This window comes from Leuresthes tenuis, unplaced genomic scaffold (assembly GCF_036924035.1).
Source record: "Leuresthes tenuis unplaced genomic scaffold, fLeuTen1.0.hap1 SCAF_21, whole genome shotgun sequence".
NCBI lineage: Eukaryota > Metazoa > Chordata > Actinopteri > Atheriniformes > Atherinopsidae > Leuresthes > Leuresthes tenuis.
In genome coordinates this window covers 21,229,770-21,257,508 of record NW_027325375.1, presented here as the reverse complement: position 1 = coordinate 21,257,508, position 27,739 = coordinate 21,229,770, and the positions used below count along the sequence as shown (strand labels likewise).

The following is a 27,739-nucleotide window of genomic DNA, read 5'->3' as shown; positions in this document are numbered from 1 at the left end:
TATTTTAGATATTCCACACAGAAATCCAGATCCTTATGAGGCCACTTCCATGCAGCTTCTTCATCCAACAGACAGTGAAGCACATCTTAGTTCCCCACATTCACGGTCTCATTTGACTCCAGCAGCCCAAATACAAGACATGGATTACTTGAAATGGAAAAAAAAACAACAAATAAGTGCGTTTGCTGGTGCACAACAAACCACTGCAGAAGAGATCGTTAATCAGATCAGGAGCAGAAGTCGGAGCCTGACCTCACAGCTTCCCTTCTGTGATACGCGACTAAGTCTAATCTTTGACTGAAACGTCGAGTCTGAAGTGTGAACTCATGCTGTTATCCCCTTTTAACGACCAAATATCAAATGTGAGGGCGACAAAGTTGGAGATCACACTTTTTCCTGCGTCGGTCTGCACACGTACGGCTGAAACTCTAATTATTCTCTTCAGCGCGTTTGTAATTAGACGCCATTATCAGGTGCAGCAGTAATGTTTGCCTCGGTTAATCTAGCCAAATAGATGAGTTCTGAACATCGCCTTCCTGCTTTGCTTCGCCATTAACAACTGCAGGGGTCGATTCAGCTCAGGCCACAGAGGGATGGTCTGTAATAAAGAGACATTTCACTTCCTCCAGCATAATGTTACCCAGAAGAATCCTTAATGAGACTCTGCAAATGTTCTCTTATTTTCTTTAAACCACTAATCACAGCATAGCAAATCCTGAGAGATTTCATTTCAGACAGTGATTTTATTTCAAACTATAAAACGTGCTGAAAATTGTACAAAATGTTAAATTCTGCTAAAGTTAGTAAAAAAACAAACAAAGATCAAGCCACTGAAAATTTTGATTTCAAATACTTAAAAAAAAAACAGTTATTTAAAAGCTTTTAAGATATATAATTTCTGCTATATTTGCAAAAGTGAACTACAGAATAAGGCAACGCATTAAAAAGTGGACTCAATAATCTTGTGATATATATAAGAAATGCCAGCATGTAAACAGAAACACCGAAGGAAACGGGGACAGAAAACCAAAGTGTTTCGATGTGTTTCAAAATGAATTAAATATATATTAAATCTGATCGATACAAAACCACAACGCGACGCTCCGTTTGGTAGGACCTCCGTCTTTATGAAATCCTGCAACAAATGCATGAAAATAACAGACGTTGTTCTCCAGAAGTAGCTTTCATCTGCCTAATGACTGCTCGCCTCCTGACTTAGTGTGTTAGTGTGTTTCTGGCCTTTTTTCAAAACACACAGGGTGAGAGCTTCCCATGTGAGCTTTCTCATTATCCTTTTTTTAATGAAAGGAAAGGATGGGGAAAAAAAAAAAAAAAAAGTTGTTTCAAGGATGCAAAAACAGAAACTGGACTGCCCTGAGGTAAAGAATGTTCCAAAAAGCATCTGATGTATGTGCATCTACTTGCTGAGGCGTCCCAAACGTCAAAAGCGTTGGCTCTGATTCCATTTCAAAACCAGTCGTGGGAGATTTTCTATCCCTGAATCAGTTAAACCCGACATTTTTAAGAAAGTAAACCTTGGTCAGTCTCCTCCGCTGGTGTGTTTTTTATTTATTTTTTTTTTAAAGTCTTTCAGGAGCACTTAAACTTCAGCTGTGTTGTTTCTGTCACTGTCTTAGCAGATCCTTTAGGTGTCAAAGGGTTTGCTGTTTCTGCCAGGGTAGTGGACTCTGTACTGGCTCTCCATGTCCTCCATCCAGGCCATGCTCCAGTCCCAAGCAGGAGCGGGCGCAAGCTCCCCGAACGGGTCCCTGTCTGCGCCGAACGACGGGTAAAGAGCGCCGAGGGGGGAGGCCGGCGGTGAGAAGTCTAAACACAGAAGACAGTGTTTAGATGAGCATTTCAATAGCATTTCACATGGGTGCTGAGAGTGCAGGGGGATTAAAACAGACACTTTTTTTCTTTTGCTTTTAGAGAAGAATAAGTAAACAGTTTGAGAGTTCAGAGGAGCAGTTGGATTTGCTCTGAAGAAGTCCTATTTACACAGTCAAAAAAACAAAAAAAAAAACCCTCCACTAACATCTGGTTTTTGAGTGCAGTGTGAAAGTGTTTAATCTGTATTCCTCCAGTGTCAGTGACTCTGCAGTAGACAGGTTTTTATCCACTCTCAAACGGCTCTGCGTCAATGGGAGAACAACACCTGGGTGCACACACTAATTCTCACTAAGGATGATGCAGTAGGGGCCCGGCTCACGTCTCCTCACAGAAACTAACGCACACTGACTGTAATATCTTCCGTGGAGGCTCTGAAACCGACGGCAACGACTCGAGGACAAAAAAGTGAAGAGACTGATTGATTTATTTTAATCATCTGAAACAGAGGTTGACCGCTCACTTTTAGTCCCACAGTGTGGGTCAAAAATAATAAACTAGTCTAATTATCATAGAAGGCTGTGCTTATCAGAGGCAGAACCATCACATGGACAGGCTCCTTCAAATCTTCGAGCATGACGCACGTCTTTCACAATGCGAGGATACTTAAAGTGATTATTACAAAGGGAGCTCGGGGGGAATCTTCTCCAACTCTGCGATAACGAGGTATTTGGGTTCTTGGCGCTGGAACTGTAGAGACCCACCTCACGTGATTCCTTCTGACAAATACACACTAACATCGGTAAAATGAGATTCAGTGTCGTGCTGATGTTGCTTAATGTTGGTGTGTAAATCGTTGCTGGGTAGGTGCATAAAGGCGCACGCACAGAGCCTCGGTGGCTGTTTCACGATGTTTGATTCAGGACCCTGCATCTGCTTGTTGGTCAGCGTGTCAAAATAACGCGACAGACGCAAAACAGAAGTGTTTAAAGCGGATTGTTTTCATTTGAAAACCGAAAAAAGCCAAATCTTAGCTGAGATGTTCACAGCGATGGCGTCTTATTCGGCTTTTTAAAAATGCAGAGATCGTCCATGCTATAGAACTTACGTACATATAGATTTATGTGCATACAAGTGGAGGAGCACAGGCCTCGCAGCCCACTCGTGATTGGCCTGCCCACAGAGAACAGCGTAATGCCATCCCTCCATTACACAGTTACAGGCTCGTCCTCTGAAAATAGTGGAAGCTCTTGGACTGTTCCTGAGTACATTGTAGCTCCCAGACCACACGGGGTAAACATGCTATTTCTGCCAATGTGAAAGGGTTCAATTGGCTTGTTTTAGTGGGTGTACCCAGGTTTGAAAAGTTTTTTTTTTTTTTAAACGTGCTGCTTTTGGTGTAAAATCAACATCACAGAGCCTATTCATAATTGGAATCTGCTGATATGGACTAATTTCAAAGACCTTAGAAAATGTAGCTCATTGGGAATAATCGCAAATGATTCTGCACTGAAGGCTTGAAGCTCCAGAGCTCCAGTTTCTATCCAGTCCACAGTGTTAGTGTGTTTGTAGACTTTCTGAACTACTAACTGTTCATGTGCTGAAAAGGAAACGATAAGAATGATAAGACAAAGAAATGTCAATCTTTATTTTAGGATTGCTCAAATACTCTGAAAAACTGTTCTAGTTCAGGATCATTCAGAGGTTAGTGGAGCTTCATCTAATCCAAGACTATGGACTCGCCGCATTAAATGTTAATGTGAGAGTATTCCATTATCCACTGCAGAAAAAACACTTTGGGGGGGGATTTTTTGCTCTGCACGGCTTCATGTGTGGGAAAAACAACCGAGGCAGACAACAGCTAAAAGTGAGAGTTTGGCAAATGGAATGAAGCTTGATGATGCCTGCGGAGGGCGGGGGGGGGGGGGGGAGAGTGACAGACGAGGTGACGAAGAGGGAGAGGATTACTCATCTGGAGCTTCAATTTGCTGAAAGGCCCCGAGTAATCGCCTGGTTTGCCATCAGGTATTAGACTGAATGTTTAAGTCTCTCTAAGTAGCAGATACATGCACACGGAACCGTGAACACAAGCAGTGAAATTCAATCATTCTTCAGTGGGAACACACATGCGAGAACAAGCTGCTGCACAGTCCATAAATCTTTCTTTCAGTGTTTTAGAATCTGAAACATCAAAATCGTAAGAGGTCTGAAAACGTCTGTAGATCATGGCTAAATGGCGCCATCTAGTGGAGGAATATTATAAATACAAAAGGACCAGATCGTCTGTCAAGAACAAACTTCATGCTCTTTAGCTCCTCAAAGGAAGCTAAATAATCACCATTGTTGGAAAACAGGCAAAGGAAAAGTGCCAAAGGGGATATCATGAGACGAAACTATGAAATGCAGAAAGGTTTTCCAACCTCTGCAGGACAAATCTCAGACACAGCTCCGATGTGTAACCATGTGGATGTTGGTGCAAAGAAAGTGCAAGTCACGAGATGTTTGATTGTGTTATGATGTCGCAAAGAAGTTGATCTTTGGGATATAAAATGTCTCTTTTGACATTCAAACACACAAAACTGCTTGAAAAGTTTGACCTTAAAAAAAAAAAAAAAGCTATAGATTTGCTTATCAGTCTTCACAGGGAATCATAATCTATAAAAATGTGATAGTTCCAGGCTTAAGACTTCTTATTGAGAACTTCTCCTTAAAATAATTGCTAAAGTTCCATCGGACTGTTCGTTTAAAACGCACTAAGAATGTGAGTAATCCAGATTTGTTAACCTCTAGGAAACTCTTGTGTGTCTGCATCGTCTCGGTTAACAGCTGCTTTTTTTTTTTTCCTCATCCTCCCTGAGATCAGTGACCTTCATGTTGGGTTCTGAGTGTGTGCTGAGTCATACACACAGTGGGGATCATTTCATCCCGGTGCCTAATCACAGAAAAGGAAAAGAGAACGTTCCCCGCGCCTGTGAGGGATGACTTTGCGACATCCGCTGTGCAGCCAATCTGCTGCCACAAATCCATTTTAGGTCTTTGCTGTGATCATTTCCTGCTCAGGATGGCCAAAACCGGAGGTATTTTCAGACTATAGCATTTACGATATAATCCGCCATCCGGTAAGAGTCATGATGACCAAAAGTCCAAATAAAGAGCTTCTCCTTTCCTGGAAAAGGCAGCAGAGCAGCAGCAGCTGCCTTTTCGGCTGCGCATCTGAACTGATGTTCTGAAAGTATTTAAATACAACTGATGTCGACACACAGGATCTGTCAAAGGAGAATTTATCAGACGGTGCTGGTGTTAAAGTGTCATTTCAGCTGCTGTTTCTGACTCATTGTGCTGTCTGATACTATAAACAAATGTAAGTAAGAACGGCTTTATCAGGAGTTCAGTTGTATTACAATAAGACCAACAGGTTAACATCATGTAAAATGCAAATAATTTCATGATATTTTCAATAGTTCCAGTACTACTGTCAGTATTATGACAGTATTTACTCAATTTACTGCCATTTTGTCTGAAAATATCGGGGTATAAAATCTTTTTGACCAAGTGATTGGTTGCAAACTTAAACAACGTGTGAGAAAGTTGTGAGATTTTTCACCAGAGAAGGAAAAAATGTCCACATGTGCTTTCTCCTCAGTGGGAACAGTTGAGGAAAGATGTTGACATTTGCTTTGTGGATACTCAGTCTGAGTGAATCTTTTTGTCATTCTTAATATATAAAGCTACTTGTGCCATTGAAAAATATCAATCTGAAGAAATATGATCCCAGAACATCACAAAGCTGGCATCCCAAATGTTCCTTTATCTAAAACCGAGCTTGGTCTCTTCTTACCTGACAGAGAAGCTCCACTCATGGTCTCTGCTGCCGCAGCCAACAGACGGGCGAAGGTGGCGCTGTCAGCAGTGTAGCAGCTGTCCACAGAGCTGATGAGACTGCTGCGGGCACTGTCCAGGTTGCTGTCTGTGACGGAGCTCCAGGTGTTCCACAGCGAGCTGTCCCATTCGCTGTAGCAGGACGACGGTGTGCTCTGAAGGCGGGCGTGACGCAGACTGACGGGTAGAAGCTCGCTATCGGTGATGGCCGTGTCACCCGCCACTTGAGTGGAGCGGATTGGCTCACAGATGGTGCCCAAGGTGGGAGCAAAGTGGTGGGTCAGGGAGGGACGCTGCTCTGGCAGGATGCTGCAGACAGCGAGGGGGCGGAGTGGTCAGGTAACCAGTCCTCAGTATGAGGATTAACATTAACTAAGACGTCTTTAGCGGGTCTTTACCTGAATCTCTCTGGTTTGGGACTCAGCTCCAGGTACTCAGTGGCTTCTTGTGATGTCAGCGTTCCACTCTGCTCATTATTCAGTGACATGGAATATGATGCAGTGGACAGGTGGCTGTAGGAGGGGCTGCTGCTGTTGGTGGGTCCTGGTTGTCCATGTTGGGCTGCAGCACAAACCGACTGGAGAGAGCCCATGTCCTCTGTCAGCTTTGTGGAACGACTGGAACTGAGCAAAATGCAAAAGACGCCCATGTAAAATATCTATATTTAGTTTGTCAACTTCTTTATAAATGAATAAAAACAAGTTATTTAAAGTTAGATGATGAAATTTACTACATTTACTACTGACGTCTGCAGTTCTGTACTGAGGAATCTGTCGGTGTGATGACTGTGGTAGAAGTTTACTCTCAGCACATGCTGTGAATAATTCAATGCCCTTTTCTTTGGGGGGTGATTTAGAAATACAGAAACATTTAGTAAAGCTAAACTCCATGTAGACATGTACTCATGAGATAGCAGAGATGTCTGTTTTCTTGATTCCACACCACTGCTTTTCCTCTAATGTAAAACAATGTCTCAAAAATGAGATTAAATTATGAATTAGCTTTATAGCTAAATGCTGAGCAGCCATATTGTGCTGTCTGAGAGGACCGAATGCTGTGAAAAAAAACAGGACTCAAACGTGAAATTAAGACTTTTAAGCCGACTTGATTAAAACAGCAAACTGCAGGCAGAATCTTCAGGCAGAATGCAGCTGAATCAGCTGAAGGAATTAAAGCTTTTACACAATAAAGGAGGGCCAGAGCTCACGGATTCCTTTTGCACCATTTAAAAGCAACAAAACAATCAGACCTCCTCTTCATCTTGAATCAAAACGGGTCATCTGCAACGCTGTATCTGCCATTTATCATTTCAGGAAAGGGTTCACAAGAGTAGAAGTCTTAAAAAATAATCAAGTAAAAGCCCAAAGTAATGAAAGTGTTAACAAACTAATAATAAAAGGGGTGTAAGTTGAAATGAAGTGGGATCAAGTGTCTCAGCCCTCAGCTGATATTTGTTGTTAACAGCTTTCTGTAAGAAGAAAAGGCAGGAGGTGGTGGTGTAGAAGGAGGTTTGATGCTTAAATGTATCTGTTCAGTGCCAAGAAGCCCCGTTTATTGACCCTCCCTGGAGAAAGAATTCGACCCGAAGGCTACAGATGAATAGATCACTTGGGCTCACGGTCGCATTGCTTTTGTTGTTGCCTGCCTGGATACCTTCTGTTCTAAACGGTCAAGTTTACTGGAGAAAGGAAGAGATTAGGAAGGGAAAAGAGATAATGGACCTTCCAGAGAGAAACGAGAAAGATAAACAAATGGGTCCATCACGCTGGAGTGGATTACTGACCCTGATTCTCGACCTCCACTGTCATTCCTGTTTAAACTGCATTGTTCTTTTTGACTGCTGTGGCTGGTTCAAGATCTACGGATTAACAGGCTGATGTTCCGCTAAAATCTGCTGATAAAACTTCGTAAAACATTCAGCTAAGTTGTGGTTTTTCTGAGTCGTCAATTGCGCGGTTTTATCAGTCTACTGTTTGGGGTTCACTTATTTGCTATGCGGCGACGCTTCTTTCTCATCTTCTTACCGGGAGTCTAAGCTACAGAACGTGTCTTTGTCTCACCCTTCGTCTGAGGAGAGGCTGTGTCTGTCTGTGGCGTCCTCGGTGGGTATCGGCGGTGGTGGGGGCAGCATGTCCACAAAGTGCAGTGACGCAGAGTACTGCAGCAGACGAGAGCAACCGGCAGCTTTACCACAGTCGGGATGTCCTCCTGGACAAACGAGGTGAACCGATTCAGTCACATAATAATTACATGTATGCGTCACTTTAAAGTCACTGGTGGGAGAGGGGATGGAAGGTAATTCAATTCAATTCAATTCAATTTTATTTATATAGCGCCAGATTACAACAATTGTTATCTCAAGGCACTTAAGTAATATAGTCCAATTCAAGCCAATTGGAATTCAATTCATTGTAATCATAATCCAATTAATTCATATAGAGCCAATTCAAAAAATTAATATCCTAGCTAAGGAAACCAACAGATTGCACCGAAACTTGTCTTCAGTCCAATCTCCCGTCCTGAGCGTGCCTGTGGCGACTGTGGAAAGGAACGACTCCCTTTTAACAGGAAGAAACCTCTGGCAGAACCAGACTCAGGAAGGGTGGCCATCCGCCTCGACCAGCTGGGGTTTGAGAAGACAGAAAAGAGGGAAAAGAGGGGGGAAAAAACACCATAACGCCATTCAAAGGATATCTGTTGGAACAGGGAAACATACGTTAATAACCACAATAATGTCACATGTACATAAAATCCATTGAGAAATTAAACAGGGGGAAAAAGAGAGCAAAGTGAGGAAAGGTGTGACAGATGAGGTCCCCCAGCAGTCTAAGCCTATAGCAGCTTGACTATGGGATGTTTCAGGATTATATGAGTCATCACTAACTATAAGCTTTATCAAAAAGGAAAGTTTTAAGCCTAATCTTAAAAGTGGAAAGGGTGTCTGCTTCCCGGACATTTACTGGCAGCTTATTCCACAAGAGAGGGGCCTGATAACTGAAGGCTCTACCTCCCATTCTACTTTTAGAAACTCTGGGAACAACAAGTAAACCTACAGTTTGGGAGCGAAGTGCTCTGTTAGGAAAATATCTTACAATGAGATCTTTAAGATATGATGGAGCTCGGTCATTAAGAACTTTATATGTAAGAAGAAGAATCTTAAATTCTATTCTGAATTTAACAGGGAGCCAATGAAGAGAAGCTAAAACTGGAGAAACATGATCTCTCCTGTTAGTTCTCATCAGAATTACAAAGCAGATTTTGATTTACCGTTCCGGCCTGCTGGTATGTGGCTGAGTCTCTGTTTGTAAACGCTGGAGGAACAAGCCTGGTTCCTGGATGATAGTACAGGAACGCTGTTCACTGCATGTAACTCTGGGGGAGAAAAACGAAAAATCAGCTGCTCCAGTGGTAATGGATCATGAGCTCTGAGTATGAAGGAAAAGGAAAAAAAAGGCTATCAGCGTGACATTCACACCATCCACTACTATTCACCTTTCTTGTGGTTCTTCTCCCATGATTCCCTCAGAACACCCATCTTTGGCTGGGGACGTATGACCTGTTTCCACGGCAGAGCCTCCTGGCTGTCGAGGGACGAGGACTTGGAGGCAGAGTGAGAGAATATCTGAATGGTCTCGGCTCCTTGCTGGTAGGGTAAACCGTGAGGCATTTTAGGGCAACGTGCAGGACTGTTGAAGGTCTTCAGAGCGTTCCCCATAAGGTCCACATAAAAGGTACCATATACGCCGCAGCTGTCAGTCACTATGGGCACAGCAGAATCCACAGAGCTGCTGACCTTCTTGGATGAAACTGGGAGGCCTGATGACACATGAAGGATTAAAATCAAACACTTTGCAGCATAACGTTGGTAATGAGCTTTGAAACACATGCGACTTCAGCCTTAAGATTGGACAAAACGCAAAATATATTTACACCAGTAGTTTTACTGAACATGCCAGAGTCAATGGAACATCTCCAAGGACAGAAGGGACATTTTCAAGTAATAGTATTATCATCCATAGCACAATCTGAAGTGAAAAGCAAGTTCTAAGGTCAAAAATGTTAGTTACCGTGTGTCACTGTTGCTATTGATAATATCAGCCTGATATTTTCAATGAAGGGTTGAATCTCTGATTAATGTACTTGTATTTCAGAATAAGTTGCTTCAGTGACCACAGCACAACAGCTTCATGGGTTCAACAAGTGGTTCAGACTTAATAAGCCATTGTGTAGTCCCAGCATGATCTGATAGTGTACTGTTCAGTAGTTTATTGTATTCTAAGCGTCGGATTTGGGTTTATTATCCTGCTATAACATGGATCCTTCTTCAAAACATGGAGCGTGCCTTTTTAGGAATGGCCGACCGCATCGCCTAATCAAGCCGAAACCATTCAAGACTCAAACTCCAGAGAATGCAGCACCCTCTCATTCACAGCTGTCTGCATGAGCACAAATGGGACTCACATTTCTCCCACAGAGACTTCTAAAGAGCTGATGATCAGCAGGTGGATTAAACAGTAGCTAAACTTTAGGATTCATATAAAAAGCATTAACTGTAATAAATAAAATGATTGATCAAAATCGCAAACAAACCACGTGAGGCTTTTAAACAGAAAACAGACAGACTTGGTGTTAGTTACCCGATTCGTCTGAAATAGTTTATTTAAACTTCTTTTCATCCTTGTGGTTTAACAGTGAATACTCACTGGTGCTCCGGATCCCTGGATGTTTCTGACCCTGGGCCCATAAGTCCTGGTACTTCTGACTGAAGGCAGGTCTCCAGCTACCAGAAATCCATGGAGAATCCGGAGCTGCCATCCTGGAGAGAGGGAAAATCACAGGAAAATAAACTATAAGGTGACAACATTTTTCATAATATATGTCGCTAAAAATGTGTTTAAGTCTCTTTCATTCAGAGCATTTATTTGCCTTAAAGTGACTAAAAGTCGCCAGACACACAGTTTTTTGTTTTGTTTGTACTGTTAAAACTTTGAAAGTTCAAGATATCACATATAGATGCTAGAGGTAGTGCCCCCCAATTTTATCCCACTTTACCTGTGTTTTATGATAAGATCTTCATTGGCTAGTCTGCGCAGCCCTGCGGAAAATAAATATAAATAACGGCTGTTATGTTCTTGAGACGTAATTAAATCACAGACTTCAGTGCTGCAGATGGAGCCAACACAAAGGATCTTTTAATATGGTGAATATAATAGCAGTCTGTAAACACACCTTTAGACTTGCCATGTCGAGGTAACAAGTGGCCTGTTCTGCCGTGGCGTTTGAAGAAGTAGACAGCTGCCACCATGAGAATACACCACAAGAGGGCGCCAATGCTGCCAATCAACACTGGGTCCTGAAGCATTTTCAGCACATGAGACAAATCCCGCCTTTGGCTGTTCGACTCAGGGTGGCTGCCTAACTGCGGGTCTGTGTGACAAACCAGAAACAGACAATGTTGTAATGTCACATACAAACTGGATTTTTTACGTGCACTGTCCTGATACGGAAACGGGGGACTTCTGATTTTTCTCACTGATAACAAATCCATGACGGTCGCTCAGCATGCCCACTCCAGCTCCGTTCACTGCTGCCATGGTGATCCAGTACTGTTTCCCAGGTTTCAGAGTTGAGATATCAAGGCTGTGTTGACCGCTATCCACCGTCCAGTTTTGGTACTGCTGCTCCTCAGAGTCCACACACCACACCTGGAGGAAAGATCAGCATCTTTAGGAGCCACAAGGGTCATTCCTTGTGGGTCAAGTTATTCATGCTTTGAAGCTCTACTGCAAAACAAGTTTCTGTTGTGGAAACACCAATGTTTACTGTTCTAAATGAGTTAGCCAGGGTCAAGCTAGCAACATCAGAGCCTCAGCTACAAATGCTCTGAGGGTCATGTAGATGGAAAATGAGATTTTCCATTTAGTTTACTAAAAGTAATTCGGTGAGCCACTTTTTGGTAAACAGCACTGGCTCTGTGGCACTAACTGAATGCAATTTTAAGGCAGCTAATACCTGGATAGCAGGAGAGGAACCTTGTGTTTGTGTGTAAATTACAACATAAAGGAAAGTTCCATGCTTCCCAGGAAATGCTCAAGTGGTAACTGTAGGGCTGTTTTACAGTGATTACCTGGTACCCCTGTATGATACCATTGTGGGTTTCATGAGGAGGAGGCTCCCAGTTCAAGTGGATGGTGTTATTCTGGTCATGGTTCACTGTTATGGACACAGCCAGTGGAGAGGCACTTGGCACTGTATAAAGATAGATTACCATTATCTCCTGAACATGGCTAATCTGCATGTTAAAATGAATTAGAAGATGTTTTAAAAAGAAAAACCTCATCCATTCTCACCTGTCTCAGGGACTCTGAGATGCCTTGTGTTGCTTTCTCTTCCATACAAATTGCTGCCATAGGGACGAACTTTGAACTCATACTTGTAGCCTCTCTTTAGGGGGCCTACCTGAGCCTGGAAACCGGGCAGTGTTACCCTCTTTGCTGCCCAATCTGAGCTGGCAGGCAGCAGAGAGCGATAGAGAACCTCAAACCCATCAAGGTAATGCGGCTGGGATGGGAAGGACTGGAGCTGATAACAGAGAAAAGCCAACAGGGATCAGACGCCTCACACTATGTTCCTTCACTCTCTGAAATGCTCTGAAACAGCGTTCCCATACTTTCCACTGCACTAGGGACACATTCGACCCGGTGGCCATGATGGTGACGTTCTCCAGAGCCACTCGTAAGGCTGACAGTTCTTTGTGGAGGTCTTTCTGTTCAGTGCTGGGAGCCACTGAAAATACAAAGGTTATTTTAATCCATACTTCACATTTATTTTAAACGATGCAACTTTGTTCTTTTTTTCTTTTATTTGCAGCCAAAGACCAGATCTAAACAGCTTAACTAAGAAAAGCCAGACTTGGTTTAATACAGTATTTTTTAAATCTTAAGTAATAGTTCTCCATGTTTTTTCCGAAGATCTTTTAAAGTTTTCTTTGGACATTTGCAAGATTTTCACTTATTTTCACTGAGCAAAAAATGAGCAGCATGTAACAAAGACATCACTCCTTCCCATTTCTTTATTTGAGTCTGAAGAATGTCTAAGTTTCCCACTCTGGACAGTTCACCTGTCCATCACAGGGCCACAGCACAGTTCGACAGACAGAAAATAGTTTTTTTGCACCAACAAGGTGATTCCCAAAGAGCTGTTAGCTGAAAACTTGGCATATCTCAGCATGGTGTGCCATGTGTCCTTAAAACGTTTGAGGAAACGGGACAAGAGGAGGACGGAAGACCAAGAGTCAGGCCTAAAAAACTATCTACAGCAGACGAACAGTGTCTGACAGTGATAGAATTGTACAAACTATATTTGCCAAATACACTGTGTTTCCATTTAATGCTGCATATTTTTCAATCGATCTATTTTCCATTTTTTTTTGGAAACATACAAAGAAACGAGTATTGGCTCAAGACTTGTTGCCACGTATGGCTCTGTAAGTATGGGGCTTTTACAAGGCATTTCAGTTACCAACCAATTGAGCTCAGTAGCTTTTAAAGAAATCAATACTCTTTACAGCAGCATTGTCTGTCTTTGCCTGCTACAGATATGATGTCAACTTGTTCTTAAGGAGTTATCACAGTATGTGGGAAATCTGTGTTTGCTCATTAACTGGCAGGTTTCTTGCAGGAATGCTCTTAAAATAAACCTGGTCAGACAGCCCACAACATATGGAGTATCTGTGGTGGAGGTTTGACATCCCCCCCTGTAGACTGCTGCTGAGTTAAGCATCTGATTTTTACTCACAGGCCCAGATAAATAACGATAGCAAAGTGTTGCTATACAACAACTTACCCTCTAATCAAAAATAATTCCCAGCTACAAGGAAAACTCTTAATACCATTTGCTGCTAAATTAAAATGTTAGCGTGAGCTCACCTTCAACTTGAAGCTGTGCGCTGGCAGTGACTGCGCCTGCATCATTTACAGCTGTGCATGTGTATTTCCCAGCATCCTGCGCTGTCACATAATGGATCTGGAGAGTCTGGTCTGGGTTTACAAGATACCTGTACACATTTAGAATACCACAGCAGACAATAAACCGCCCACGCCTTATCAATTACGGATCAAACGATCTAAAACTGCGTCGCCTAATGATTTAGGCTTCATCTTAGGAAACAATCAAGAGCAAATGTGTCGGCATGAAAATACAAATCGAACCGTATCGATCAAAAGCGAATAAATGGTAAATGGACTTGTACTTGTATAGCGCTTTTCTAGTCTAGCTGACCACTCAAAGCGCTTCACTACATGCCGCATTCACCCCACTCACACACATTCATACAACACGTCTTAGGATATAACTACGTGCTTTCTAAGCATTCACACACATTCATACCCCCAATGATACACTGGGGGAGCAATGTGGGGTTCAGTGTCTTGCCCAAGGACGCTTCGACATGTATCCTGGGGAAGCCAGAGTCGACTGCTCTTCCTCCTGAGCTACAGCTACAGCTGTGAATAGTGGTGCACGAGTTGGAAGCATCTCTGATGGGAAAATCAATCAAATCTCCCATTGCTTGGTAGCCAAACTGCATGCTCGTTAAAATGTTACTTGTGGAGAACAAAACTTTTATTTTTTATTTTTTTTTAAGCTGTGGAGTCTGAAATGTTTGCATCAAATTAGCAGATGAGCTGGAAAAAGTCCCCGTTGATGTCTTACTTTTCAATAAGACATGTTCTGCCCACATTACAAAGGCATGGTAAGTGAGGAAAAGGGTACGGGTATTATACTGGCTCTCCTGCAGTCCCCAACGAAGAATGTTGGAGAAAGAGACGATATAACGCCTGAAACATGTCATCGGTTGGTTTGCTGAACCCCAGAAGGGCTTTTAAGTGTTGTGAGAAGCAGTGGCAACAAAGAGGTAAAAGCTTAACTCGCCAAACTTTTCCTTGAATGTGTCGCAGGCCTGAAATTCATAAATTGACGTATACTAACAAATTTAATGATGTTGTCGGGAACATTTTTTGAATATCTCCCATTTGACTGGGTGTAATTAAATAAAAGTCCAGGTTTGTTTTTGCCTTTTTCAGACCTTCATATCTTAACATGCCTTCCATACATCCATGACTTTATCTGACTTTAGGTTGTAATTCCAGCAGTCTTCCAACAACGGCAGTCCCAAAGCAGACATGTAATTAATTAACACTAATCCGGTATAGACCGCACTCTACCTGCCATTGGGCAGCAGCCCCCGCTCTCTGGTCCAGACCACCGCTGGTGGAGGGTCACCTTTAGCTTGGCAGTAGAACTCGGCAGACTCGCCTATTCTGACTGAAACATTTTCCGGCTTCAGCATCAACACGGGCTTGGCTGTGGAAAAAGAGAAGAGTATAAACGTTCCTGTACAACACCTGGGAGTTGTTTTGTATGCCGAGGGGAATCTCGTTTGGTGTGCTGAAACAAATACGTCAGCATGGTGGCGCATCGTTTTTTCTGGGTTGTTGTCTCACCCAGCACAGAGAGCCGGGCCGCCCTGCTCTCTCTCACCCCCACGATGTTCCTGGCCACACAAACGTAAGCCCCAGAGTGGTTCTTCACTGCAGGATCGATGATAAGCTTCCCACTCAGCTCCTGCAGCAACAACACAAGACATGCAAGAGGGGTAAAACAGCTGGGTTATACACCGTTATACTTGGGGTTCGCCAGGTTCGTGGCTTTAATGGCAGTGGGTACAGGAAGGAAAAAAAAAAAACAATTAACTTGATCATTATTTAGGTGCTTATTCAAACAGGAGACATTGTATGTCTGACATACAAGTCTTAAAGGGTTCGATAAGGTCGCCATAAGAGAGTAAAATGGCTTACAGTGTAGTGGTGGTCAGAGTTGTTGATGGGCAGGCCATCCTTCCTCCAGAGGACGTTAGGTTCCGGGTGTCCCATCGGGGGAACACAGTTTAAGATGGCCACCTGCCCCTCTGCCACCTCCACATCACCGGGCTGCTCACTGAACTCCTCCTGTAATGCTGCACAGACACAGGTGAATCAATCAGAACGAGTAGCAGCAAATGCACTAAAACCATCTGGGGACAAACATTTCTATTTCAGCTCTCACCATCAGACAGTTTCAAGTAATACAAAATAAACAAATTGGGAAAGTCACTACTTTTTGTTGTACATCCTACTTTTTTTGGTTTCATTTCGTTCACAAGTGCATAAGTGCAGTTGTTTTTTAGTTAGATTTGTGTTAGATCTGCAAAACCGTCACACCACGAGTACAATGAACCAACATTCACCTCGAGAGCCCATTGCTCGGAATAGAGCGAGCACCTCTGGGTATAAGATGAATGTATCCCTGCAGTCTATGCCCGTGGAGTCCTAAATCAAAGGAATGATTCGGCTCTTTTTGGAGTGCGGTTGTGTGAAGTACTTATGAGTATTTAGTACCTTATCTGCAGTGGGAAGCGGTCAGAGCACCTGCAACTGAGAGCAGGGACATTTTCAACATCTAAAACAACTTCAACCTCATAAATTACGTTGCAGTTCAGACTGCTGTGTGCACAGCCGTGCGTATCCTGCCATCGATCAGCTGAGTCCAGACGTTGCATCAGACTAAAGCAAATGAAGCATATTGTAGTCTTTGTTTTCATAATCACTCATTTTTTTGCCGTCTCATAGTTGTCGTTATGAGATAAGACCACTGGAATAGTGCACTGAACCGCTGTGAAAACCTGCACAGCATTGCGAAAGTGTGAAACTTTTGAGATTTGAGTTGCTGTAGATGGGGGAAAATTTGCTAATCGTTGCTTGACACTTAAAACAAACAGCTGACTGTTTTGTTGCACTTTTATAACAGATCTAGTTTTTTTTCCTACAAAATTTGGCTGTTTGCAACACTTTCATTTAGAACCTCCATTACATCAGCTCCTTATTGTAACAGCATCTTTACAGGTCTGCCTAAAACGTCAGTTAGACAGCTGCAGCTCATCCAGAACTCAGCTGCTCGAGTCCTCACTAAGACCAAAAAAGTGGAGCACATCAGTCCAGCTCTGAAGTCTTTACACTGGCTGCCTGTCCATCAGAGGATAGACTTTAAAGTTCTGATGCTGGTCTATAAAGCTCTGAATGGTCAAGGACCAAAATACATCAGTGGCCTCCTGACCCACTATGAACCTTCCAGACCCCTCAGGTCATCTGGATCCGGTTTTTTATCAGTTTTTTACCAGAGTCAAAACCAGACATGGAGAAGTTGCATTCAGCTTCTATGCTCCACATGTCTGGAACAAACTCCCAGAAAGCCTCAGATCAGCTGAAACACTCGGTGTATTTAAGTCCAGGTTGAAGACACATCTATTTTCAGCTGCATTTGAATAAGCTTGAGTTTCAAAACGGAATCATATTTTAACTATTGATTTTATCTTTCATATACATAATTTTTTCTGATTTTATCTATTGTTCTTATTTCCTTCTTTTGTTTAAATTTTAAATCATGCTTTTTATTTCTTCTGTTTTAATGTCTCTGTGAAGCACTTTGAATCACCTTGTTGTTGAATTGTGCTATACAAATAAACTTGCCTTGCCTTGCCTTACCTCTTACAAATCGAATCAATACATAATTATGCACCGAATCAGAATTCCTTGTTATGTGAAACTGTTTCCAAATAATTGTACGTAAGCATTTTTTTTAGTCACTACCGTCAATGACAGACCTACCTTCAAGCACAGAGACGGAGAAGAAGTCTTTTCCACATATGACTTTTTGAGCCGGAACTGATACGCCGTAGTTGCTGCTTTGTTTTGAAAGTACAGAGGTGGAACGTGGGGGTCAAAGTTGATCCGCTGCTGATACACCTCAGAGCTGCTAAGGGAGGTCGTAACAACCACCTCACGTGTGCTTACGCATATTAAGCCGGCTTTGTGGAACTCGCCACCCTAACCCACAGTAATGTCGTTACGTGGGGGGCAGGTTAACGAGGATGTTGCTTCTGTTTTCTTTTGCACCTATAAGGTTTTTCTGTTGGTGCATTTTGTAATTATCACACGGGCGCGCTGCACCTAATTCAGTGAAAAGGAGCCAGACAATAGCTGACAAGGGCACGGAAATAGAAGTATGTGCAATAAGTTAATAGCCAAGTAATGACACCTGCCCCACAACACAATTAAGATCTGTATCGTCATCTAAAGGATAGTTGACCATCGAGGGGCAGCCATATTAGAATTCCTCTAAGACATGATCCTCTGCATTAAAAATTTTTGCAAGCAAGATCATTTATTAGCTTTAGAGATGTCTCTGCAGAATGTGAGCTTGATCTTTAAGTCTTTGGTGGGAAGATGGTCCTCCTGGTTTCTGAGAATAAGTTCAGGGGTTAACCACAGCGTCACAGTCTGGAGGAGTCCCCACGCATACCTCTGTCTTACCTGCAATAAACAGCGATGCATTGCGACTGATGGCCTCGCCAACACTGTTCCGGGCAACACAGGCATAGACGCCCTCGTGGGACTGGCCGCGCCTGCCTCCTCCCACGCTCAGAAAGAAGAGGCTCCCCTCCGACAAAACCATAGGCGTGAACTGTCCGTCTCCTTTGGCTGTCTCCAGGGGCTGACCATTGCGCAGCCACTCAATAGTGGGTTTCGGGGTGCCGTCCGCCCGGCAGGAGAGTGTAGCAGGGCTTCCCACTTTCACCACGACATCAGAGGGGTGGTGGACTATACGTGGTGGCATCTCCTCCGCCTGAACTCTGGAACCTGAGGGGCACATAGAGATGACGTGGACCTTAAAGAGAATCCAAATGTATATTTGATAGCAGAGGAAATACTGACCAAACGTCCCTGTTAAGGTCTGTAACCTTGGGAATACGATCATTCCCGTCTGTTTGTCTGTCAGCAAGATTTGCAAAAACTATTGAGCCAAATTTAATTGTTTTGTCACAAATACGTATAATTTCCTTTAAATTTGTAAAATGAGGCATTGACCTTTCGACAGGACATTGAGGCCTTTCCAGTTCCAGACCTTTTTTCTTTCTAAAACCATCCCTCGCGAGCCAATGAATCCCTCATTTTTGGACTAAATGTTTGTTACTACAGGAAACACGTGCCGTGAGAATTTGTCGTACAGTCAGAATTTGAGCCCATTCATTTTTGGGACGAGAGCTCCCAGCGTAAATACATCAATATGTTTACAGTGTAGATTCGCCACACCCAAGCAGCAGCTTCCAGGACAATGCATACCATCCCTGAGATCCCTCAACTGGCAACACAACAGCATACATGTTTAAGCCCTGCCACTAACAAACAATGTCTATTTGCAGCCAGCTCCACTGGAATGCCATTGTTTGAACTTCCCATGAAGTAGGATGACCACATTGAAGGAAACGGGAAGACTGTGATCAGCTTCCTGACACAAGAGGAAGCAAGTAAGGTCTCAGGAACATCAACTCAAACAAAAGCAACCTATAACTCCCCCAATAACAACACAGCCGCAGCAGAACAAAAGACACGGACCCTCCTTTTTTTTTTCTCATTTAAAAAAAAACATGTTGCCACTCACACTGACGTTAAAAATGGCATTCAGTCTCATTCACGCAACTACTGACAAATAACCAGTGTTCTAAAAAGTCTGAGCAAAAGTCTGGAGATTTTCACGAGGAGCAGACCTTAATCTGACAAATGAACTGAAATATAAAACTAATCTTCCCAAATATTCCTTAAACTGGTAGCCTTTGGGTCCATTTTGTACAGCAATAAATAACTTCAAATTACAGCTAATGATTTAACCTCACTGCTAGGATGAACAATGTTTTGGAGCATTTCGAGCAAAAAATAAAAGACAAATTAGGTTTGTTTGTATTATTTATGTAAAAATGGATGCGGTTATCCACGTGAAGCCGGCGTGGGAGGGTCTTAAACTACAGAACTACCTAGTTTTGCCCTTACAATAATAAGTACAAAGACACGCTAAAAGGCGCTGTTCCACCTTTCCAAAACATTTGTAGAATTGTTTATCTCAGATTCCCTCTAACTTGATCTTTGGACAAAGTAAGAGCCCTAACTTGCACACGGGATACCAATGGGCATCGAGTCCTGCCTTAAAATGGACTGCATGAAAAGGGCCCCGGTGACGGTGATGACGTTGTTGCAGAGAGTTTCTGTGAAAGCAGAGCTTGCTCATCTATAAAAATGTACGTAAACATGGAACATTTTGTTATATTCTGTTCCTGTATAAGATGCAGTTCCACTTGCACTAATGGCATTTTCCCACCACAGGGTACAGTACGGTTTAACTTGGCATGGCTCCACTGCGCCGCCTTTTCCACTACAGCCAGAAACCTCTCAACGTAGGCAGGATCAGCCGGTTATCATCGCAGCATGACTCTTGTTTGTCGCGTTACGTTCATTTAGCTGATGCTTTTATCCAGCTTTTATTTAGTACAAAAGGGTTTGAATGTATTGCGGATAATTTGGAGTAATTTGGTGTATGTGTGTGTAAGTCTGAATTTGGCCTTTGAGTAGTCAACGAGACTAAAAAAGCGCTTTATAAATGCAGTCCGTTTTATATTGGGATGACCCACCCATCCCTAACGGTCAGCAGAAAACAAAGATTTGATGTTGAACGTGTCACAGATCACTTCAGCACAAGCCGCTATTCCCATGATGTCATCTAATGAAACACCTCAGGTTCAAAGCTCATATCACGCAAAGTGTTCATGGAGAGAGGAGCTTGGATGCTTTCAATTTTAGCTGTTTTATCATTATGAGGGATTAGAGATGAAAGAGAAATGAATTGGCAACATACCTGATGAATATCTCTACTTGATATTGTTTGTGTGATTAAACGCTAACAAACAGTCATGATTGAGGATAACACGAAGATGGAAAAATTATATAAGATCCTGCTCTTAATACAAGACAAATACCTACTGATTTATGTATTTTGTTTGTTTAATTTATTTAATCATTATTTGGTGGATTTTTTTTCAACCTTTCTGCCATTTATTGCGAATATCTTTGGATTCTGAAGAACTGACCAGACAAAACAATGTAAGTAGGATTTAGTTAGTCACTCATAGAGGATGTAGTTACTCTCAGGAAAGTGTTTAATATTGAGTATTTACCACGTGCGATGGTTATAGGAAAGAAGCAAATGAGCAAGTAAGCTTGTTGATGTGGGGAAACACTAATGGTTTCTATCACAATCATAATGTATTTTGATGTTGACCTTTCAACACCTCGAGAGAATCAGTAAATACCTTAGTCTTAAAGATAATAAACGTATTTGTTTTAGGCATCAAATCATTCACAACAGTAGTCATTATTCAATAAATAACGAGTCCACAACTTATTCATACTTACCAGACAGAATGAGTCCAAACATCGTCACGAATACCCCGAAGACCTCACATTTGCTCATCATGAACAGCAGCGAAGTTAACGGTCAGAGATGTATATTTTAAAGCTAGTGCTCTCCTTAGCTTAAAGTTTACACCTACACTGAACGAATGTCATTTATGTAGATGATTTATTTGAAAGATGGTATTTCTTTCCAGCTTTTCTTGAAAATCTTTGACTTCATAATAAGCCTGAGTGTCAAACTCTTCTGTGGTCAGACCGCAATAACCGCTGCTGAGGTGAGGTCGGTGACGAAACTCAATCAACAGCTGTTTCCGCTTGGTTGTCTTTTCAAAATAAAAAGTATTAATCGAAAAAGATAAGTTTTGATAAAAGCTTAATTGTCAGTCTTAATGGGAGATTTTTTTTCTTAGTATTGTCTTGTATATGGTTGTGTCAGATTGAGCTGTCAACTGGATAGAAGTTTTATTTTTATTGTTTTTACTGTTCACAATAGCCCTCTGGATTTTAATTTGGAGGAAGCAGTGCGGCAAGATTCCGGAAATATTTGAGTTTTTGTACCAAACTTCACAGCCGCAGTTAGTCATGTCCGTGTCTTTATATTCTCATTACAGGACATTGTGTTTATTTCTCCCTTCCACTTCCACTATTACTTGTTTGCTTCACAAGATGTCCAGGGTGAAAACATTGGCACTTGAACTGAACTCATTTCTATGGGGTTTGGCAGCAGCCACCCTGGGTTGGACATTTATTCACTTTTAACCAATAAGACTTCAGACCATCAGCCACAAAGCTTAAACCAATGCTCACAACTTTACTGACAGCTGTACTGGACAGGGTCAAGGACAGTGAAGTGACTGCAGGAAAAGTTATTAGCAACTATATATAAAGTCGTGTAAATTGAATTATATTATTATAAATCCTGTGTGTGTATTGGTCATGTTTTTTATTGGGGAACTAAAAAGTATTTTTGGTAACTTCTGACCCTTCGTTTGGAAAATCTACTGGATGTCTACTAATTTTTTTGCATTCTGTTTTAATAGGATAATTCAATGTGTAATTCAAATAGCCGAGTCGGGTGTTTTGATTTTGCTCGCCAAGCATTAGCTGCTTTAAAATCTTTACTGTTGTTTAGTTTGTTTTTGTGGCAGCAGCTCTGTCACCGCTGCTACGAGGCAGGAAGTTCCCAGCTTGTTCTTTTTTTTTTTTTAACAATTGAAGGAAATCGTGCATCTCTCACTCTGCAGCGTGTCCAGAGTTATTCAGCATGTTAGCATGCAGTTTGTCTTGAAGTTAGGGCTCTGTTTAAGGGTTAAGTACTGTTCATAGTTTTTTACCAGTCCTAAAAAGTTGCTAATTGCTAATCACTGTCATCTAAGATCTCTCAGATTAAAATAAGTTGATCTAAACTGCCTCTTTTCCCGTCATTTAATGTCTTTATTGGTTAAAAGGTAAAGCAGTCAAGCTTAAATGTATCTGTGGTGGAGACACTGAGTAACTTCCACGTTTCCATAGTGAGGATGACCCAGAAATAAGTGAACTACCACTAGTTCATTCCTTCTCATGGCACACATAAATAAAGCATTGTGTGGTGAGCTGTTCATTGTGAGGCTCAGAAAGGCCCGGGGCTAAGTGATGGATGTTTATATTGATCCAACAATTTGGGCTTGATGGCCTCGGCATCAGCCAGCTTTCAGTCAGCCACAAAAGCTTTAGAGGGGATGAAGGATGAGTCCCCTGCTAAAACACCACCCATGGGAATGGTGCAAGGCCGAGTTGTGCCGAGGGAAGGGCCGCTTTTTCATGCTGTTGATGAAAAGGTCAGGAGAAGTATAAGGAAACAGCCAAAAGAGGGCGGGATGGGGTAAGAAAAACGAAAGAATGTCACAGCTTCTGTGAGAAATGCGATAAACAGTGACTTTGAAGGAAAGTCTTAATAGAAATGTTTTGAGTTTTGTAAATGATTCAACAATCACTGCAAAACCGAATCTTTGCTTTAAGCTAGTGAATACAAAGATATGTATTTATTAATAGCGACTGATTGAATAATAAAAGCTTGAAAGCTTGTTCTTTGTTTGTTAATTACAACTAATCTGGTGAATAATTCATAAGTATAATAAAAGTAAATATTGTGTGTAATACTGTCTTCATTGTGCACTCTTTAAGAGGATGATTATGGTCATCATAATAGCTTTGAGTTGTTTTCTTTACGCTCTAAAAGGATATTTAAAAAAATGAAGGCATGAAGAAGAAATGTTTTACAAAGCAGGCTTCTCATTATTACTTTTTCCTTTTTCATTTGGTTCCGTGTTTCACAAAATTTTCCCAGAAAAAAAGCTTTTATCGGGGTCTTAGAGGCCAAATCTGTAAAACTTTGGAAGATTAAAAAAAAAAGACACGAGTTTAACCAACACAAGTCATAATACAGTATAATGTCCAACTTTTTTGTTTGCATCACCTTCTGTAGGTGTTTTGTCATTTTCATCCAACTCATGGAGTTTGCAGTGAAGATTTCTGTTTAAATACTTTCATATATATTCAACATATTTGACTTTTACACACACAACATAACATGTTGAGGAAATAACGAGGAAGTGAAGTCAGAGTGAAATGAAAGATCTAGTGTACTTTTAAATGATTTCCTACATGACAGCGGTCTGCGATTCTCGTGTTTTCTCTCCCTTCATCAAGTAGACATACAAGCCTTGGATGAAAACCTTCAGTTGTCCTGCAGAGGGTTGCAGCATGTCAGCTGTGTGAGTTAAGAGCTCACCTTTTCTGCGGTGTGGCCTGTTTCTGTGAGCCGTGTGCTGGTGTCCCACACTGTGCCGAATATGCTCTTTGACCCGGGTCTTTGGCCTCCCAGTCCATCCGGTGTTTGGTGGACAGATGTCCTGGAATTTACACTGTTGCGAGTATTCCGCGCAGGTGTAGAACACGGTTACCCAGAGAAGCCACGCACTGACACGCATCTTCACTCCACAAGCCGACGTTTCCTGGATGCAACGCTCCAACCTGTCACCGCAGCTCTGCTGTACCACCCATTGCCTGCTACCCCACACTGTGCTCCCCACTGTGGTACTCCACAAACATTCAGCATGTGACCTGTCCTACGCACCAGTTGTTGTTTCGAGATCGGTACACTTTGCTTTCTTCATATTCCTAAGCTCCACTCCCCCCCACCCTGTTTTTACTCTAGCAGCGCTTGGCATCCCAGTCTCCCTCCTCCTTGGGTCCTTTTTTCTCCTGGGGAGAGAAGCTGAAGGGGGGGCGAAACAATGATCAAATACAAGTTTCAGACCTCATGCTGAGCGAAAGGGGAAGGAGACCAAGGGGTATGTCTTATCCAACAACATCTGTGCCATTCATTTTGGAAGTGATGGGAGGGGGCCAGAAAACAAGGCTCAGTGTTGGGGTTGGAAGGATACAAGAGGAGATTGATTTAAGGGGGAGGTAACACAAAGGAGACTGTATTCCCCAAGTCAGATCAGTTTCATTAATCAGGCCTCCTCCCTGTGACTAATTAAAGGCAGCACAATAGTTTTTTAATAAGCAGTTCATATCATAAACGGAAGGAATGCATTGGTTTTCATCGCCAACCTTTGAAATTGCAGGACAGACAGAAAGTCATTGAAGTAATTACTTCATCAAATGTCAATCAAACCAAAGTAAAACTTTGTTTTTTAATGACTCAAATGTAACATGTCGTACCAGAGGAACGCTGCTGCTTTTGAGAAACAACAGCGTCAGAAAAGCTCAAAAATGGCTACAAAGGCTCCTTTTTTCTTAGAATGCTTCACTAAAGTGAAGTGTGACAACAATCTCCAACCCCCCCCACCTTCACTGCCTACCCAACCTCCCACCAGTCAACTAGCCAAGCGAATTTGTAGCCGCCTGTCTGCACAGTATGAGTCTCATACATCATCTTGGCTCGCCTGCAAGAAGCAAACAAAAGTACCAAGTCGGCCATGTCAGTACGCTTTGCCTTCATTAGAGATGCAGTCAGTCCGTCTGGTGTGAGAGGCCTCCCAGGGAGTAAAGAGATTTCTCTCCTAATTTGCTAGGCTTTATATCAACCTGTAAACAAAATCAGCTGGAATTCCTAAAAAAGTAGTGCAGATAAGATGCATCTTTTTTTCTTTGTACCTATTCCAGTGTTTGTGACTGGAGTTGGTGCAGCAGCCCAGCGGAGTGGCCCTACTTTAGCTGAATTGTTGGGTTGATTATTTTAAATAAGATAATGAATGGCAGTTCACACTGATGCCCAAAATGGGAGGATATTCAGTAATATGCAGATGGAGACAAACGATTTGAAAATGAGACCACAAAACTGACTGAGAACTATATTTATTTAATCCAGTTTCATCTTTTGGCTGTTGTTATGCATTAATGTGCAAAAGCCTGGATCCATCCTTCATTTCTTCATATTTTTTCGCTTCCAGGCAGCCAGATCTTCTTGTAATCTTTTAAAGTGGTCTTGTGCAATAGCTCTCTAGACTTTCTGAAGGTCTTTCAAAGTATTTCTTTGATAATTGGCAGATTTTTCCACTTATTTTCAGTCCGGTTGTTATTCCTCACCTTTTTCAGAGGAACACACACATATAAATATACTTTCCTTTTTTTTGTTATGCTACATAACACTGACATAAACAATCATTCAGGTATATATATGAAAAAAAAGGCATCTAACTCATTGGTTGAACCGGTGTTGTGTCTTCACATAACAGACAAATTAGCAAAGAACCAATTTTGAATTGCATCTTTAGGCACTTTGCTACTAGCAGCCTCTCTGCTAGTTTCTGTTGTTGCCTCTCTGAAAAACGCCAAAGATAACACAGTTTGACAGATAGAAAATAGTGTTTTTGCTCCAACAAGGTGATTCCCAAAGAGCTATTCGATGAAAACTTGGCATATCTCAGCATGGTGTGCAGTGTGTCCTTAAAACATCTGAGGAAACTGGACCAGTGGAGGACAAAAGAAGAAGAGGCACGCCTAAAATACTATTTAGAGAAGATGAAAGTGATGTCCTTAAGAAAGAGGAAAGGGCAACAATGTTAAAACCAACTGCTCCCGTTAGATTTGTGTCATATCCTGTGGGACATGCAGGTTCCCAATCCCGTTGTAATCCCCTGGTGCAAATTTGCTTTAATTTGAGGGTGTAACATCCAAATTGTAATGAGTGCTACTTAAATTTTTGAACGAACTTCTTAAGTGACTCAAACATAACTGTTTAAGTTAATATAACCCTAAAATAAATGTTCTTTTACTAAACTTTAAGCACGGCTTTACTTTTGTTGTAGTGCTTTGCCACGCCTTTAATGCAGCGGAGATCGGTTGTTGCTTGTGTGTCCTTGTCATTCCAGAATATTTCCACTTCTAATACATGTCGGTATCTTTGTCATATCCATTCGTACATTCAAATCTACACAAGTTGATCCAAAGTTCTGTACAGTAAAATTTCAAAAGACTAAGAGCAAGAAACCATTAAAAAAGACGGAGTGGGTGAAATCAATGAAGTAAGTAAAGTTTATTTATAAAGCACCTTTCTCAGATAAAGAATAAAAAGAGCTTCACAATAAATGCTAAATGTGAGATAAAAACAACAATAAAAAATAATAAAAGGCAGTAGAAGACAAATGTTTCAAAATAAAAGCCTTCCCAAATTAAAAGTCTTCAATTGCTTTTTAAAGGAATCAAAACAAACAGTGTACATGTTTTCATGAGGTGTGACTGGCTTAAATGAACGATCCCCGTGAGTTTTAAATCTGGAACAGCTAACAATCTCTGATTACTTGATCTGAGAGTTTTAGCTTAGAGTATGGCTTTAACAATTCGGAAATATATCTTGACAAGTCAGAGACCTTTAAGTTCTAACAAAGTTTTAGATTTCATTCTAAAATGAACTGGTGCCCAATGAAGAGATGATACAACTGAAATCGTACGTGCTCTTATACTGATTCTAGTTTGGAACTGCTGAATGAAACAGTTAAACAGACTAAAAGTTGTAAAATATCATTAAAGTCAGGCACAATAAAAACAACAAGTTGTCAGGATCTGTTCATTGTTTGATCAATATAATAACTAGAGGGTGTGCAGCATTGTCCATTACGTTGAGCAGCTTTTGCAGCATTCTTCTTGGCACAATCAGCTCCAGGGACTCCAGAGCAGTCAACAGCACAGATCCAGCTGTCTTTATCAGTTGGTTCAGCTGCTTTGGGTCACTGGCTCTGAAGCTGTAAAAAAAAAAAAAAAGGCACTCTCCACAACAGAATTAAAGAGGTTAAGCAACATGTTGTAAGATGACCCAAGCTTCCTCAAAAAGAAGACTCCACTACCTTAGTATCAGTTGTCCTCCGCCTCTTCTCCAAAGATGGAAACAATGTTCATCTTATTCCCATTTCTTCTAATATACCTGTTCGTACCTTAAGAGCTGGCACATAGGAGTGTCCTTTAGAATAGCGCCTATACAGGCTGCAGAGGATATATCACAAATCTAAATCACCCACAAAGGCCTTCAATCAACATAAAGAAATAGTTACATTCTTTCATACCCTTAAATACAACATAGGGACATCTTCTAAATTTACCAAGCCTACACACGGCACAAAGGAAATATCCTACATTAGAGCAAACATCAGTCTCATAAAAGTCCTCTTAAGGGGGGACAAAGGCGGATGGATGGTATGATTATGTGC

At 41.8% G+C, this 27,739-nt stretch overlaps 1 protein-coding gene across 2 annotated transcripts; it reads right to left on the bottom strand.

Moving 5' to 3' along the window:
* Window positions 1–832: 832 nt before the first annotated feature.
* robo4 (roundabout, axon guidance receptor, homolog 4 (Drosophila)) lies at window positions 833–24,296 on the bottom strand. 2 transcript variants are annotated; one of them, XM_072375341.1, is made up of 19 exons: window positions 23,818–24,296; window positions 18,117–18,443; window positions 15,567–15,724; window positions 15,213–15,333; window positions 14,934–15,072; window positions 13,638–13,765; window positions 12,380–12,495; window positions 12,060–12,291; window positions 11,837–11,958; window positions 11,243–11,414; window positions 10,939–11,136; window positions 10,762–10,804; window positions 10,413–10,525; window positions 9,202–9,525; window positions 8,977–9,081; window positions 7,770–7,917; window positions 6,108–6,332; window positions 5,669–6,018; window positions 833–1,827 (listed from the first exon to the last, which is right to left on the bottom strand). In XM_072375341.1, exons 1-19 carry the CDS (start codon window positions 24,014–24,016, stop codon window positions 1,646–1,648), a joined length of 3,402 nt encoding a protein of 1,133 aa, XP_072231442.1. In that variant the 5' UTR covers window positions 24,017–24,296; the 3' UTR covers window positions 833–1,645. The 2 variants fall into 2 exon arrangements, with proteins under 2 accessions (XP_072231442.1, XP_072231443.1); XM_072375342.1 differs by lacking the exon at window positions 23,818–24,296 and adding an exon at window positions 21,048–21,290.
* Between the last annotated feature and the right edge of the window lie 3,443 nt (window positions 24,297–27,739).